Source organism: Siphateles boraxobius, unplaced genomic scaffold, assembly GCF_051911475.1.
Source record: "Siphateles boraxobius isolate OS27281-9 unplaced genomic scaffold, OSU_SipBor_1 26, whole genome shotgun sequence".
In the NCBI taxonomy this organism is placed as follows: domain Eukaryota; kingdom Metazoa; phylum Chordata; class Actinopteri; order Cypriniformes; family Leuciscidae; genus Siphateles; species Siphateles boraxobius.
Window position 1 is genome coordinate 26,459,948 of NW_027508876.1, and position 18,686 is coordinate 26,478,633.

Here is an 18,686-nt window from a genome sequence, read left to right on the forward strand (position 1 = left end):
CCTGTTCTTGAAAAACAGGCTCCCTGCTTGATAGAGATGAGGGCTAATATTTAATTCTCTGCATTCAAGGCTCAAGGTCAGGTTACGATGAATACCCATGTAGCCTGTTTCTTCTTTAAGATCCAACATTGTTTAAAAAACAGCACATTACTAAAATTACATTTTGTAATGTGCAGTTTTTAGATTTTTTACCCCCGCTTCAGTTGTTGCAGAGGCTTTAAAAAAACATCAATCTGTAGATATAATCTATGCTATGCAGAACCTATGAAAAAAAAAATCTGCTAAATTAAATGCTGCATCAGAACCCAGGAATGATTTCTTAAGTGTTAACGAAAACTGAATCACAAAAATAGAAATGAATTTAAAAGTTTTACCCACTTGCATGTCAACAAAACACCCGTTAACTGTTTAGCACAAACCCTGCGCACTATTAACTCTCGCAAAAACTTAAAAAGCACACAGAAAACATTGAAATTTTATTTACTAGGCTCTAATGCATTTCACAGTGGGACTAAACTTTTCTCTGTTGTTTTTTGCTTTATGCAATTTTGCCTTTTTCTTCAACACGTTTCCTTCGCTCCCCTCCCTCCTCAGCACTGATTTGGAGCATGCTAATTTAGCAAGTACTCCACAGCGTGAGGTTGAAGCTCTATCGCTCTCTCCCTGCAAGAGACGCCCTTCCCCTATGGGGACCGCAAGATTAATATTCTCGCACCCAACAAGATAATTACTGATACTAATTAGACATGATTATGTGAATTTGATACACTTATTACTCTCGCTAATGGTTAGGACGCATTAGGCTAACAAGAGTCTGTTCTTCGCAGTTTACTTTAGCGCCTGGTAAAAAAAAATGCCTTGACACAATCAGTAGTAATTCGTGAGTAATTGAAAGAATAGAGGGTTATTCTTATATTTGTCTGTTCGGAGACATTTAATCACCACAGTATTGTTGAAGAGAAGATTTTATTAAATCTGTCATAATATTTCCCCTGACTAAATCCCTCACCAATGCATTAAGATGAGGCTATTACTTGGATCAATGCTGTATGATATTGGCATCCTGCAGAAGTGGTAATTATTGTTTTAAAGCAAATTGCTTATGAACTATGTCTTCATAAACCTATTGGAGTATCAGTTAGGTTCCTTTAATGCTCATGAAAACCTGCGGCAATGTACTTAAACATGATATAAGCCTCTAACTGATTATTCAACAACACTGTAGACTATAATAATATAACATTATATATTAAAAAATAAAATAAACATTAAAATTTTTTAGATTAAACTGTAGTACCCCCAAACAAATAGATGGCTACATGCCAATGTTACTTCAAACATAAACTGGACAACAATTAAATGAATAAAAGTTAGCATCATTGCACAAGAAAAAGTAATCTGAAGTCTATTAGCCATTTAGTCAGAATTGCTGAAAAGCAATTCGGTTCCGATTGAAGGCGGATATGTCTCGAAATCGACTAAATAAAACAACAGTCCAATATTCTCTCGCTCCAAAACAACTCTTCAAAGACATAATGCCACACTGTTATTTATGATTTTATTTTGCTCTCTCTGTCTTGGCTGGTGCAGAAAAAAAAGACAAAATGAGCCCCTAACCATGCCTCATCTCCATCAAGAATTCAACAATCATCACTAATTGTCAAATTTGATGCTAATGATTGATGAATTAAACATGTCTCCATCAATTAGTCCCCAGAGAACAATTCTGCATAAAAAGGGGATAATGCAATTACAATGTGGAGAAAATCAGAGGAGAGTGCAGGGCAGAGACTGTACACAAGATCTCCTGCCACTTCACACACGAGCCGAGAGTGACACGATGAGCGGATGTGGAGTTAGAGGGGACCATGGGCACGTCTGGGGGAGGGGGCATAATCTCAAAAACACACAATCGAGGCAAAAGTCTCTGGGACATTTTCAAAATTCTGTTTGTTTGTGCGATTGTGGCTTAATCAATGGTGTGGGTTTGGGGCAGATGGGCAGCAAGATGGAAGGGGCATCCATCCATCTATCCATCCATCCATCCATCCATCCATCCATCCATCGGTCTATCTATCCATTTATCTATCAAGTTATTTTTGCAGTTCTGTTTAGTGCCACTAGTGTCACAAAAACGGCACTCTACACTTTTAAAAACAAACGTTTCACAGTCAAGAATCTTGATGATTATGTGCTTTGATTGTTCTTTTGAGCAAGTGTGCACAAATGGTCAAATCATTATCGGATCACGTCTAGAAAAAAACATCTAAATGTCCTTTGCACTTTTCTTGCCACCCGTACACGCCATTAGGCTAAGTATTAGGGTCCTAGTGAAGGGAGGCCTGAGGTTGTGGTGTTAAGTAGAGGCGATGGATTAGCAGGGGGTGGTGATGATTTCTCCTCATCTCTCCTCGTTTCTCTCGCCGAGCACTGTCAGATGGCTGATGAGCCGTGGAGTGAGCCCTGACCCTCTGAGCCGCCGCTGCCATTATATACAAGTGCGGAGATAATGAAGCATCCATGCTAATGTCGAAGGGAGGGCGGGGGAGGGGTCAGGGTGGAGGGGGGTTCTGTTAGATCATCGGCTGTTCAGGTCAAAGTGAAACGGCACCGCGACGCCCTTACAAACTGAGAGTGGATTTCTGGGACTTGGAAAGACAAACAGATTACATTGTGTTCGTTTGTGTGAACTGCAATGATGTCGGTGCCGACATTTGAAATGTGGCAGGTCCGACGGAAATGCTGTGACAACCAATAAAACCGATATTTTAGCCACGACTTCTCGCTTTTAGAGCGTATGACTCAAGCTCATCGTAAGCAGAAGCGGCGTCCATTCGATTTCAAGCGGTGTATTGGATAATAAGCATCTGAAACTGTTTTAGAAAGACTTGCGACTTGATACAAAACATCTTATTTCCTTCTCGCATATAAAAGAGCATCCGAAATGATTGTGCCATTATTGAAAGAGGCTGTCATGAGACTAACGTATGTGGTGAAGTGTCATTAAAGGAGACTCAGTCATAAAAGTGCTGGATGAGGACATTTATACACCAACACATCAACATTGCTCATTAAGGATTTACTTAAGGTTAGTGGTCGACTATGGATAGCTAGTTAGGAGGGTGGCCCACACACACACACACACACACACACACACACACACACACACACACACACACACACACACACACACACACACACAAAATACATAATACAACTAAATAATAAATAAGATGGATTCTCACAGTACATACTAAGCTGTAGTGGTCAGGAGTTTTTCAGTGGCGAAAGCAATTAAAATCTACTTATTTTTTTGCATATAAGTAAATCTTAACAGTGTTTTAGTAACTACAAAAGTAAGATAAGTTATTCAGTGCACACTAGATTAGTTAAGGAGGTTTACTATAATAGTATGTTGTATGTTGACAACAAAAATGTCAATTAAATAGTTAGTGATCTGTTAGATAAGAGTACCATTTCAATTCTTCTTGTTTACCTCAACCAATTGCAAAACAAAAATGACAGTAAAATTTGTCATTTCTGAAATTCTGAAATGTATTTTTTTTAATCCATTGCTAAAAAATATTTTTAACATTAAAAAGTTTGGTAGAAATTAAGCATGGTAGAATGAACACTTCTCTTTAAGTTGGCAATTGACCTTTCGCAAAGACCCGCCCCCCTTAGTTACTGTCGCTATGTCTGACAAGCTACGCCGCTCTCACGCACACACAATGTTCTCACGCAGCGAAAAATACATCGCGGATCAGAGAGGAGACTGACAATACGCTGACAGACAGGACAGACCAGGTTACTTTTCGGTTACTTTTGATATTAAACACATTAAACAAAGTCTCACCTTTCAAATTTGGTCATTTTTAAAAAGAAATTTAAACAATAAATACCGTTTTGTGGCTCTTTAATGTGCCGTGACAGATCGCTGTAGAACCTCAGTTAAAGCTGCTCGTGAACCGATCATCTTTTCCTTCTAGTTCATTTATAGCATCAAATAAACATGAATGAACATAAGAAGGAATGTTGTTTTAACCGCAGAAAGGCGTCAGTATATTCAGTTTTTCAAGTTCAAATCCTCCCATGTTAATCTACTAACTCTCCTGACTGCTTTGTCGGACAAAATGGCGGATGGCGGAGTATGATTGGTCAGATCACCTGTCAATCAAGCTCCCTGCGGAGGGTCAATTGGACACAGAAAAAACCCCAACTCTAAATAATAAAAATTCTAAATAATATTTTCAAAACCAAAAACTATCCATTGGCAAAACTGCCGGTATATTTAAAATCAACATATGGCGGGGAAAAACAGCTCATCTCTAAAATAACCAATCATCAGCTGATTAAATTGGTTTATTTAAACTAAAAAAACTTTTTTATTTGAAAACAGAATGTATACATTATATATTGACAAAGCTGCTAGTGGATTTACAAACTGATATATTGCGTGAAAAAAACACACTAATGCGATCATCACGATAACCAATTGATTTATTGGTTTATCACAAAAAATTTCGATATATATTGTCTATCACTGCACAAGTTACGTCTTAGTTCACAAGGACAGGTTGCACAACTCTTATTCATAAAAGAAAATACATCTGCATCCTGTGTACCACATGTAAATGAACACAAGTACCACGGTGTGAATCTCTCTGTCTCACACTCGTATAAACACACCTCTAGAGCAGATGTCATTGATTAAAGCTGATGGGCAGGCCATTAGCGCTTTGATATTATATATCTGTCAGCGGTGACACAACTGAACGCACGCTTGCAGAATGATCATATTTAAAACGGTTCCGGTGAATACTTAGCAGAAAGATTAGACTGGGCCTCGTCGAGACAGACTCTTTTACTTGCGGACACATGCGTTCATTCATTTGCGCTCCTTCACTCCCTCACTCACTCTTTCTTTTTCTCATCCTCACCCCCCTCATCTCCCCAATCTTACACACCCCCCAGAGTTCCTAATGGTCTTTAGATCAGGAGGAAGTGTATGAATTACAGACTACAGAAAAAGACAGGGATCAGCTAGACCGCCATGAATGAAAAATTACCCCTTTGTTCCTTCGCATCAATTGCATGCCTAATGAAATCAAAATCAGATTGCATAATCAAGTGTTCGTCCTCCACTCGGCGGAGGCCCACTGCGAATCGTAACCTTTTCCCTCTCGAGTGGAAATTAACACAATTTTCCTCTAATACGAAGCAGAGTGAAAAGAGGAAACTGGAAAAGCGGCCCGTGTCAAATTGGGACCAGAGCGTTTCGGCACAAATTTTTGTTAAACCGAAGGTCAACTGGCGTATCTACAAAATAACATAGATAAAAAGCCAGCCCAGACCTGCAAATGTTGTATAATACATGTAAAAACTATATATATATATGTATGTATATATATATTATAGTTTTTACATGCATTATGATTCAGTCTATTCCTATTCCTATTAGTTTAAAATCCAAATACAATCTTCATTTTTATTTATACTGTTGAATGTGTTGTAAATGAAAATACATGTTGATTTCAATCATTCAAGACATTTTAATAACCAGTTTTGATCTTTATAGACAGATCTTGATTGAAATGATTGAAATCAACATGAATTTTCATTTACAACACATTTAACAGTATAAATAAAAATGAAGATTGTATTTGGATTTTAAACGTCAGGAATAGACTGAATCATGAAGTGGACAGCCCTTAATCTCATATTTTACTGACAAAAATTTTACTTGAAGGTCTTTTTGGGAGGAACCTATGTATGTAACTTAGTTCAAATTCTTTTGTGCATTCGATTCACTGTCTTTGAAATGTAAGTTTGTAAGGGGTCATAAATTGAGAAATAAAATTTTCCTTTATTTTTTGACATGTAAGAGGTCTACTTCTATATCATTGCGCCTTTGGCCCCGCCCACAGGCGCGTTATTGAGATGAGAGAATTAAGGAGAATTAATTGTTTTATTAAGGAGAGAAGAAAGATACAGGATCCCTGGACTAAAAACAACATTACCTTCTGTCAAAGGATGCGTCTAGGGATACCGCCTAGAGTTCTTTAAATCAACCACGGAGGACGTTAAATGCCAGTTTTAACTTTATTTTCATTTCTCCCAAGCCAGACAAGTGCAAGGTGCTCACAGGTGCCAAACATATAAAAATTCAAAAAGAAAACACTTAAGAAAAACTTCAATATACAAAAACAAAAACCTTGGAGCAGGTATCACAATTCAATCAGAGCACTCAGCAGATACTGCACACATACCACCAGTCATAGACTTTTTGACCACTTCCTGGTGTGAGAATTTATACACATGGGTACAACCATTTCTCAGCAATTATAACATGGGAAAATATTAAAAACCATAAACATGTGTTAAAGATCAAGTAACCCCATTTCCTTCAACACACACATTTAAATACTCAACATCAACTTCAGTTCAACACTAATTATAGAAAGTATAATTACAATTAGACATTAATACCTTCGTCAAACCAATTCCACCCCCTACCCACCATACTTGGTATCTCCCACTCCTATGATGCAACACAGCACAGGTACAAAAAGCATGACAAAAGTCCATTCTGGTCTTTTACTCAAATCAAGATGGCCACCACCATGTATGCTGATCCAGGTGATAGTCAACAGTTTGTGAAAAGCTTAAATGTCCACTGGGTTAGTGCTCAGGTGGCCAGCCTGAGACACAACAGTCTAGTGGTAGAAGTAGGTTTATGTGAGGATGTGTGTAAGCCATCTCTTCCTTCCCTGGTACATCAGGGTAAATAAAGCGTCTTTTACAAACCCAAGTATGTGGTCATGTGTTTCAAGAAGGGCTAACAAGGGGAACACAGGGAACAGAGGGTAGCTCTGTGACACCTTCCAAAGGATCCTAATGCTAGGAAAGTGGCTTTTTATTTTCAACTATGTGATAATCTCTGTAGACTAGAGCATTATTTGTTAGTTAGGTACATTTCACTGTGGATTCTTTGGTAAATCAGTCGACATTTCAGCGCAGGCTTTGAAAAAAAGACTTTTACTGCAAGATATGGACCCGACAGTAATGCCACAACATGTAAGTAACCATGTTAATTCTAATGCCTAATCTGTGATCAGTGATTGATTCATGTACAGTTAGACGTTCTTAAAATCGTTTAAATCAATCGCTTAAAATGCCTCAAAATCGTTTAAATCAATGTGTCAGTAAATCAAGCAATTGACAAAATAGTCAACTTCACAGTTTTTCTTAATAGCCTTTCGTGCGACGGGAGTAGATCTAAATATATTGCTATAATCAACACTTTTCACAATTAGTTAATCTCGACAGCTGTAATAGTAAAAACGTAGTAAATGTTTTCGAAAGTTCAACATGTAATACCCATTTTATATGCAAAGATGTTAGCCAATCATAGCAGGGGGCATTTACATTGAAGTCTCACAGCAGACACGCCCCTTCAAACAGAGCATTCAAATCAGAGGGCTAAAATATTTAGTTGTGAATTAGCTTTAGCTAAAAACATTGATACATACATCAGATGACTGTTTAAGTTTATCTTTGTTTTTTGTATCTGTTTCTATCTAAATAAACCAAAAAACCAAAAAAATAAGGATAGAAAATGGCCTTTTATTTCTAAATTATGAAAATTTTGCTGTAAAAATCATAATAACATAAGTGCACCTCAGGAAACATAAATGCAGCTCATGACCTTTGAATATTAAATTATTGGATTAGTCGATATCTGCAACATAAATTTAATATTACATCCACACAATAAATGTAACATTAAACTTACATTTGGAAAGAGTGAATCGAACGCACTGCTGAATCTGAACTAAGTTTTGTTGTAAATACGTAACAATATACTACCTTTAATTCAATATCCAAAACACTCTAAAATATGCAAAATAAGTCTCTAAATCGTGAAGAATTCATAACACAATAACATATTTTAAGCTGATAAATCATGTTTGATTTATCAAGATGTTTGATTTTTTATTAGTTTGACAGATAATTTCATAATTTTTCACATTTTCATTATAAACTAGACTATTTTCATCAACAAATTTAAAAAATAATTTTAAAGTAAAATGGACAGAAATTAATAAGACATTATTAAGAGAAATATTATCTAAATTTTCATAAAAAAAAACGTTGTAAAAAATAACAGTTTGATTGATGACAGCAGGAAAGTAGTCACTTTTGAGGCTAAGTAATTAGATTAAACCACAAATAGGTATATATTTTAATATAAAAATATAAAATTATTTCTATGTTAATTTTCAGTGATACATAATACTACAGTGATATATAAAACTATTTCTTTAATAAATAAATATTTGCTTATTTGAGCAACTATTCCTATAGCCTAAATACAATCTGTGTGTATTAGCTGCCTGAGGCCATGTTTGAGCTCTTTACCCAGACATCTCTATTCCTGTAGCTTGAATAAAACAGGTCCAAAAGCCCCAAAATTCTCCCCTTTCCAACCTCTGCAGTCGACTGAAGGTTAATTAGTTGCCAACCTGAACGCAATCTCAACTTTTGTGGTTTTCCGAGCAACACCATTCATCTGGCCCGGCAACACTGACAAATGCTCCTTATGTCTCTGTGATCAATATACCCGGTTCCCTATCCAACACAAGACTGGACACAAGCTACAAAACTGCAGTTCCCAGAAGCCCTTGCTGACCTGTCTTCAATGGTGCAAAAGCAATTAGCCTAGGCTAAGTGATGCTGAGGTCCTGGCCGGTTATGTTTCCACAGCGGTCATGCCAGCTTGCAGAGCCCCTGGAGAAAGTTGCTCCTGTTTTTTTATTAATTACACTTGATCTCCGATCCCGAAATTCAATTATACCTTCACAGACATCCTAAACTCTCGCTCTCTCTCTCTCTCAAGTGAAAACAGAGTAAATCTGGTTCTTACAAGGCACAAATAAACCGATGTGCAGCCAAATCCGAAAACAAGCAGTATACATATGTTTTCTGAATGGATACCAATGCTACTTTAGTCAGTTCCTGACTTCTAACACACAATAGGTAAAGCTACGAGAGGTTTTTAATGAGGAATAAACAATTTAACGCTGTTGCAATTAATAAATTCATTAATTATAAAGAATAAGGGCTCGTCCACACGAAGACGCGTTTCGCTGTATACGTATACATTTTTTATCGTATTGGCGTTTCGTCCACACGGATCCGGCGTTTTGGGAGAGTGAAACCGCTATTTTTTGAAACCGGGTCCCAAAGTGGATAAATCTGAAAACGACGCCCTTGCGATTTCGTGTGTACGGCCAATCCGTATATTTTGTGAAACAATGATGTCATCACCCCACGTGTCGACTAGTCAGACACGCTAAATCAGTAGCCATAACAGCAACAACTGCGACTACTTGCTTGAGTTCATGCTTCAGAAGCTACTGAGCCTCTTTTATTTATTTATTTATTTATTTATTATTTAGGCCTACTTTAATGTATTTTTATTTTATTTATTTATATTTCGTTCTTATGCTATGATGCTTTTATTTTGTCTGATTAAGACTTTTCGTATTTTGTAGAGATGGGCATGTCAAGCAAACATAATATTCGACGATCGAATTATTTGATTATTATTCAAAAAACGCACCTCTGCCCCTCATGCTCACCAGTGACACGGCGTTCTCTCCGACATTAAATTTCTCTGTACTGTAATCAGCCTATAATCAGGACATGGAGGCGCCGACGCGATATAACTTGCATCGCACGAGAACTGGAGCTTGTCTCATAAATGAACATAAACTCAGAAATATATCTAAGCTTGAAATGTCTACTTTTAAACAAAACAATTCAAAACGAAAAGAAACAGACAACTCTAATAATCCATATGAAGTGTGCATTTCTCTCTATAGGCACCTTCACTTACTGCAAAGGTGGCGAGTCAGCATCGTCACACAATACACTAGTTTATTAATAAACAATTAAAATTTATCCTTGCTATATTTGACACATTCATAATGATTAGGCTATTTCCCGGTTCTTTGTGGCAAGCTTTATGCGTCTGCTAACTAATCGACTATCGTGACTCATCCCTATTTTGTACCATTTATAGTTTTTCATATTGTTCAATAAAGTTCTTGGTAAAAAAGAAAAGAAAAGAAAAGAAGCTACTGTGCCTAATATTGCTGTATATTATTGTATACAGCGCGCAAGGTTTATGCGCAAGTCGAATTACATCGTCTCGTACTGGTCTGGCATGTATACTACACCATTTTCAGTCGGTTTCAGTGTTTCGTGTGTACGCAGATATTTCTTGAGACGACGCCGTGTTTACGGAATTTTTTTTTAGAACGAGGGAAAAAAAAGATCGGATAGGGAACGCACCGGCTTCGTGTGGACGTGGCCTAACACTACTGAATCAGTTCACACTTACTTGTGGCACCGATACCGAGTTGTAAAGTGCTGCGGTCTTTGGTCAGTCCATTGGTTTTGGGGCTGGCTGTAGGGGCGACCGTGGCCACCGCTCTGGGCGGCCTCTTCCCAGGAACCTTCACCGTAGTCCGCAGCAAATCGATTTCTTTACCGTGGATGTTCTGCATGTAGTCCTGAGAAATAAAAAGATGACATTATGTAATTCTAGATCTAGGCTGGGAAATTGGTCAAAAGTAAACCCACATCTGACACATCGTAAATGAGAATGATGCTTTAAAAAGCAAAATCACAGTCCGTGGAGCCAATATGCTCCTGAAATGTAACGTTTCTAGTTGCAATTAAATTCCGCTTAACGATTGTTTTCTTAATGAGTAGGACCAAGACAATTTTAGTACAGTATTTCAGGCTGAAATGCAAATTAAATGAGTCAAACAAATGTCATAAAAATCATTTGGTTGTAGTATTATTTAGTTTCCAACTCTAGTATTACGTTTTGGGGTATTTAATTATTTTCTAGCATTTAAAGTCAGCATGATAAGGTAGCTGCAGAAGTCTTTTCTTCCCTATTGTGACGTATATACAAGTGAAACGGCTTTTGGACCAAGAAAAAATTTAGGGCGGGGCTTGATTTTGTCCATAGGGAACTGATTGGATGGTTGTGGCTTGCTATTGGTCAATCAGGTGACAGGTTGCCCTGCCCTCACGTCAGTGAGAGAAGAGAAGAGATGTCGCTCCAAGAGGGTGTTTTGATTAAAGATGATGAATTTAAAATTAATTTTAAAAAAAGTATGTGCACAGATACATTTATAATAAATACTGGAGTATTCAATAAAAAAACAAGAATTGCCCATTTTGATTTCAGTGTGACGAAGTATATTCTAATATTTTCTAGCATTTCTTATATTATAGTATTTAATTTTTTTGTGAACTTAAGACATATTTTCAATATTTTCTAAATAAATCGACATCTAACAACAGCATGACACATTGAACTGTCTCTACTTCTATTATCCACTGCCTAATTTGCATGAAATGAAATATGCCTGAAGTTCACACAAACAAACAATGAACAGATGCAGCGCTAAAGCCAAGTAAGAAAAAAATAACCTAAGTAAGAAACTTTTTAGAGGTCCTGTAGCTTTAAAAACAAACACAACGATGAATAAAAGCAGCCTTGGACAATCAAAGCAGCACCAGACCCACGCAATCTACTTCACCTGTTTCCACGCTGCCGCAGATTAGCAAAATTAGCATTAATGACTGCGAGCAGACTGATTCCAATTTAAATCGTTCTATTCCATTTTCATGGGAGTTTGCAAAGCGCAAATGGGCTAAGCCAAGGTGCAAATCACCCTGCTCAGCACAAAAGAGGCGAGCAGAGATTTTGGCCTCGAAAGTCTCCCGCCAACTCCTCTTCACTTTTATTGCGCCCCATAAAGCACTAATTTCTTCAAAAGCCTCAGTACTAATTACCCAGTGAGCGCTCTCATTCCATTTTATTGCTGGAATTAACAGCCAGTTTGAGGCGCAGAAAGCTATTAAGATGTGTGATTAAGCCATATTCAATTAGTTTCTACAAACAATTTAATTGATGTAGCAGACAGAATTAACAGAAGGGGATTGTGGGATAGCTCGGCTGGCTGCGGCGCAAAATTAAACCGTCTTTCCGTGTATCTTTCTCTCTCCCCGTTTTTCTCGTTGAGCTAAACGAGTGGTCCACAGGTGTCCAAACCCAAACGTCTCTAACGATTATGACGCCCATGGCATCGCGTGCCTATTACACACATCGCTGGCATGAGATGCGCATTATATCGATAATAAACATGCAGTTGATGTGAGAGACGTGAGTTTGGCCAAGATATTAATTTCGGTCATAGTCCGTGGAGACCGCTAAATGTGTCTCATGTAACTTGTCTTGACGGTCAAGGTACGCCGCTTCTCCAGTGGATCTTAATTAGGAAGCCCTTATTAATTACTAACCTATGTTACAAGTGTCGTAGAAACACAAGAACAAAGATAGGCGTGAGTGTGACGTATGCAAATGAGGGGAACGGAGGAAAAGGGACGCGTGAGAAAGCTGGGAATGAGTGAGAGGGGATTTTAGGAGGTATTAAGGCCGCGCGGGGGTTCTGACAGAGATAAATGTTCCGCGCGAAACGGCCTGTGCTTTTCCCGCGGCGACTGCCGTAAGATACAAGAGCAGCTAGAGCAACGGAAGAGAAGCTGACCTGTCCGCCTCTCGTCTGTATTAGTAGAGACCTAGAAAATACCTCCAAAACACCCAAACAGTCTCTCATACTGAATCTGAAACTAAACTATAATATCATTTTTCAAACGTTCATCATTCAAATAAGGTTTTAGAGATGTATAGATATCATGCTAGTGTAATCGTGAAAAATCCCTTCGATATGTCCCTTTACGTCAATGTTGTAATCGATTTCATGGTGTTTTTAACTGGAGCGAGAGGTCTGATTCGTGAACAATTCTCTTTTTATGTAAAATTGGTTACAAGCGAAGAAAACCATTTGTAGATCACTTGACTTTAAAGGATATCAGAGGTTAAATGAACATTCTTCCAAACTTAAAATGAACATTCCATACTTAAAGGGATAGTTCACCCAAAAATGAAAATTCTGTCATCATTTACTCACCCTCAAGTTAACCTGTATGAATTTCTTCATATTTTGAGATATTTTGAAGAATGTCAGTTACCCAAAAGTTGATAGGCCCCATTGACCCATAAACTGTTTTGTTACCCATATTCTTCAAAATATCTTCATTTGTGTTCCGAAGATGAGAGAAGGTCTTACGGGTTTGGAACGACATGAGGGTGAGTAATTAATGCCAGAATTGGTTCTATGTCAGAACGCCGGTTCACTATTGGCTAGCTCCAATATCACGTGATCACGTGATCAACGACGGCCAATAGTGAGGCGGCGTTCTGACGTAGAACCTGGAAGTGCTGCGTTGTTTACACTACATCAACAGCATTGGATTTCATCAAAAAATATCTTAATTTGTGTTCCGAAGATGAATGAAGGTCTTACGGTTCGGAAGACATGAGGTTGAGTAATTAATGACAGATTTTAATTTTGGGTGAACTATCCTTTAAGAAAACTTTCCTGGCTAACCAACAGAGAACCCTAGAATGTCTATGAACAAAAATAGAATGTCCTAGGATCCAAAAAGTAATAGCTTGGTAAGCAACATCAAATGCAGGAATTTACACCAGATATCACTCAGTGAATCATTTGTTTGAATCAGTTTACTGAATTGAATCATCTTAATGAACCAATTCAGCTAAATGAACTCTAAGAGCCGAGGAGACGCATACTTACATGTAAACTAGGGTGGTAGGTGAGCAGGCCGTTGTCACACAAAGTTACGTATTTCTTCTTCCACTCCTTATTAAGTGATTTCCCACTCCTTTTTAACAAAATCCCCTGTTCAAGACAAAAACAATCAGTAATGAGAAGATTTCAGATCAGAAAACATTCACAATACTCTGAATAACAGTCAACAGGGCCATTTCAATAACACAGAAACATCAGGTTCAGGATGAAGAAGATCAGCTGGTTAACCTCTGAGATGTCAAGACACATCCCCCAAGTTTTCCCAGCACTGTGAAGATTCATGTACTCATACACACACACACACACACACACACACACACACACACACACACACACACACACACACACACACACACACACACACGGTCTTTTTACTCATAGTGTAGATTTTCACAGTCAATTTTCACATTTTAAACCACTACTTCACTTCTTCACACCAAACATTTGCTGTTAATGTTTTGTTTTACTTTAAGCAGGTCAATTTTTTTGTGTTGCCCACATTTGTTTAATGCAAATTTTTGCCACTAACCTTCTCCCGTGATTTACATCAGTTTGTCATATCGTTCTTGGTGTGAACAGACCTTTCTATTTATTTTCTATTTAATGATTTTATCCAGAATGACTTACAAGTGAGAAATAGTACAACAAAAAGAATAACTGTATATCAGCCATAAAAACAAAATTACTCTGTTTCCTTATAACCACAAACGTCATGTTTAACACTTTTGTAATTAATTAACTTCATTCAGCAACTGTATGCCATTAAAAGCTGACTTTGATAGAACTATGAGGTTAATAAACAAATAAAATATGCTATATATTATTATTTGTGTAACAAGATATCACTTTAATAACAAAAACTAAAATATCTTATATATATGTGTGTTTGTGTACGTGTGTATATATATGACATTAGCGGTTCCTGCTTCAAACCAGTAGGTTTAAGAGAGGAACTAGTTTTTCCAGGCCATGACCACTTTTTCCTTGGTGGACACCCACAGGAGGCGGCCGTTTGGGCATCGGCACCGTGTCTGTGCACATCAAAAGACTATTGAGGAGCATATATCAGTGCTGTGGGGGGAGAGCAGAGGCTAAATCCAATTTGTGCACAGACTCAGTGTGTATTCTTTTGCCTGTTGCGCCAGCGAACTCTCACAGACCTCTGCTAGCACGAGGATTAGAGCCTGTGATCCCGAGCTCTTCAAAAGCTTCCAGCCTCCGTCCCGTCCCCTGCTCAAGGCCTCACCATCAAGCTCCCGCTGTTCTTTTAAAAAAAACACTCACTGAGCATTTATCCCCTAAAGTCCAGCCAGAACAAACACTCCCCGGCCAGGGCTGGAAGTGCACAGAGGTGTTTAGGGTGGGCGGCAGGGAGCACAGGGGGAATGGGTGGCCTGTTTTGGCTTAATTTGGGGATTAGGGAAGATTCCTGTGCTCTTTACCACTTCCTGTTGGGAGTGAGAGAGTAGGAGGGCTCTGATGTGTTAACCGGCCAGCCTGACACTGAAGGGGACTAATCCACGTGAAGAATACACTACTTGCTTAACATCAGTTGCTGACCCGGGGTCAACTGGGTATCATGGTGTTTACCCGACAATCAAGTCCTAATCCTCTCCTCGCCTTGATCTGATCCCTCCACGGATATTCTCATCCTAAATACAGCTCTATAAACTCAACCACTCAAGAAGTGGTATTTATAAGCAGTTGACATTACTACATATTACATTGACTACATGAATGTAATATAAAATTATACATAAGTCAACTTTTTACATATATATATATATATATATATATATATATATATATATATATATATATGGCCATATTTTTTATTTATTTAATTTTTTTATTTATTGTATTTCACATGATTTTATTTTAAGCATCTGGCTGACGGTTTTATCTAAATGCTCTACAGGACATTTGTAGTAATATATATGTAGTTAAAATAGTAAATCAAATTAAAATAGCAAAGAAAAAGCAGTGAAAAATAGCTCAAACAGTTCTCTGCCAAATGCATAATAATAAAATAAATCAAATAAAATGTAAAATGTTGACTTGTTATATATCATTTTATATTACATTCATGTAGTGTCAAACAATAATCTGACAAAAGCATAAAATAAAATAAAACGTGAAATAATAAAAATAAATTTAATAGCGAAAAAGCAAACAAAAATCTCAAAGAGTTGTCAGTCAAATGCATAAAATAATATAGCAAAGAAATGTGAAATAAAATATGTAAAGAAAAATTAACTTGTTATATATAATTTTATATTACATTAATGTAGCTCGTAAATAAAATGTGAATGCATAAAATAAAAAACAAAATAAAGATAAAATAAAAGTGAAATATATATATAAAAAAGTATGCAAACATAGCCATCTTATTTACTCATAAATTTCTCCAGATTTGACTGATTGACTAATCCTGTATAAACCCTGTAAAGGAAGCATGCTTGAGTGCTATAGTCAAGCTTGAATTCTTGCTTTTTAAATCTGTTCACAATATATTATGATCACTATGCTGGAACTGTCATTTCATAAGAAGCAACCATCTGTTAACTGCCCTTTCATTTTTCCTTCAATAATGCATGTGTTCCTACACAATTCCTATCGGTTTGCCAATCAAATAAATGAAAGGGACAGCCGAGTGACCTCTTCTGGCAACGGCTTCTGTGCACGTACATGGACGTCGCACTAGTCACGTTTGTTTCCAACAGTCATGGATGCATAAACATGATCGGTGAAATCACACCCCACAGTGCTGAAACAGATCAATGCTAAAGGAGAGAAATACGAACATCCAGCAATCAATAAAAAGAATATAAAGAAATATGTTCAGGGTGGATTTGTGGATCTTGGAAAATGACCTCTATGTACTTTGATACTTTCAGATATAAAGTCTGAAATCATTAAATGATGTGTTCAATCTATTCCTTACTAAAAAGTACCGTTATAAAATGTACCAGGTTAACATGTTTGCCAGGACATGGCACTAAGGTAATACCACGTTTTTGAAGATAATGATGGTAATATCATAATGGTAGTATTTGAAGTTTTCCTTCAAGTAGCAATTAAATACCGTAAATATGGTAAATAAAATAATAGTGTCATGGTATTACCATCTGACACCCTCAGTATACTATGGTACCAGTGTGTATGACTATCATGAATGCAATTTTTCTTTCATTTCTTTCATTCATTTAGCAAATGTCATTGGTGTCGGAACCATTGTATATGGGTGGGACAAGACCCACCCACTTTTTAAGACCAATGATATTGGACCCACTCACTTTTACCGTCTCTAATTCAGTGCGTATGTCTGTTCGCTTTTCAGAGCGCCGTCAGTCAAATTCATTCCACTTGAGGAATGCCCTATTAAATTAAACTCCATTTTTGATGAATCATAATATTTCTCAACGAGCCGCAACTGACGAAAATAACCGCCCGTTGTACCCTTCCAGTCAAATATTGCGTTGCAAACATCAATAACAGCTTTAAGTTGTCAATGCTGGCAAATGACCATGGTATCGCCAGTGGGATAATCCACGGATAGCTGTGCATTTAAAGTGCATTTACTTTACTTGTTTAATTAAAAGGCACCAGAATACATGAAATGGCATTTTTCTGGGGGAGGACCCACACACGTTTTTTATTTAGCTTCCGACGCCCATGGAAAATGTATTTACAGTTTAATAAATGTATACTTTAAATTATTAATAAATCATGGCAGTTTTTGTTGTATTGCCTTTATGTAAATAAATAATTAGCATTGCAGTAAATCTTGAGTATAAAATGTACAAAATAATATAAGAAATTTTAATGAAAATAACCATTGTGAATAATGGAAATTACAGAAATAAAAAAAAAATAAAAAAAAATGTAAATGTTAAATGCACATTTAAATTAAATATAAACTTTATATAAAATATATTTCACTATAAAATAAATTAAAACTTAAGTAAAAAAAAAAAATCTTTTAAAGTAAAATATAAATACAATAAATCTTTTAAAGTAAAATATAAATAAAATAATCCAAGCATATCATGGTGATGAAAATTTAGGAGATAATGCGACTTAATTGTCATGATAATATTTGTAAAATACAATACAAAAAACAAAACAAAAAAAAACAACAACAACTCTAAAATCCCCCCCAAAAATTCACCCTAATGCAACGGGTGGTTATTTACATTAGACTTTTTTTCTTTTACCACAGCCTACAGCCCAATAAGCCAATATAAGTATACAAACGCCATGCTGAATGCACACGCACCTGTCTGTCTTCTATCTCCTAAACCAACACACACACACACACAGATCCCTCTCTTCCTGTAGCTCAAACAGACATGTCTATCATCATGACGGCCTCAGTTCTGTGGTCAGCGGAGGAGAGGAGGGGGAAAGAAAGAGGAACTTACTGGGATTAAACACAAAAGCCTTGTGTTGACAGTCTCCCTGTGTCACCCCTGAGCCATCACTGCTATTGTTGTCCTTATTTACCATTTTTACTGATTAGGAGGGATGGGGGGGTCCACAGTGTGTAATTTGCCCAGTGGGAGGTAATTATACTCCCATGGCACTTTGATCTTCCTGACTGTGCATTTGACTGGCCGGGCAATCAGCTCCATTGAAAGGCGTCCCACCATGGCCAGCGTCCCCCCCCCCCCTCCCCTCCTTTACTCTCTCTGTGACTATCCACTACAGACAAACAGATTACAATGACTGCTCTTAAAGGGATAATCTTTAAAGCAGGAGTGTAATTGATGTTCAATGGAGATAGAGTAAAGGAGGTTGACTAAGAGGAAATAGTTGTGTGATATGTTAACTGTGAGAGGGACGCGTCACCCCCATCATGTTAATGCTCAGATCCATATACACCATATACAAATGTTCCTATAAATATATTTTCTTTCCAACTGT

General features: G+C 37.2%; 1 protein-coding gene across 4 annotated transcripts in view; it reads right to left on the bottom strand.

Moving 5' to 3' along the window:
* agap3 (ArfGAP with GTPase domain, ankyrin repeat and PH domain 3) overlaps positions 1-18,686 on the bottom strand; it is a 174,477-nt gene that overhangs the window by 42,499 nt on the left and 113,292 nt on the right. For all 4 annotated transcript variants that reach the window (XM_077245207.1, XM_077245208.1, XM_077245206.1 and 1 more), the window contains 2 exons: positions 13,746-13,850; positions 10,409-10,580 (listed from right to left, as the gene is read on the bottom strand). In XM_077245207.1, coding sequence (XP_077101322.1) covers positions 10,409-10,580; positions 13,746-13,850 — 277 coding nt within the window. The remainder of the gene's footprint in view (positions 1-10,408; positions 10,581-13,745; positions 13,851-18,686) is intronic.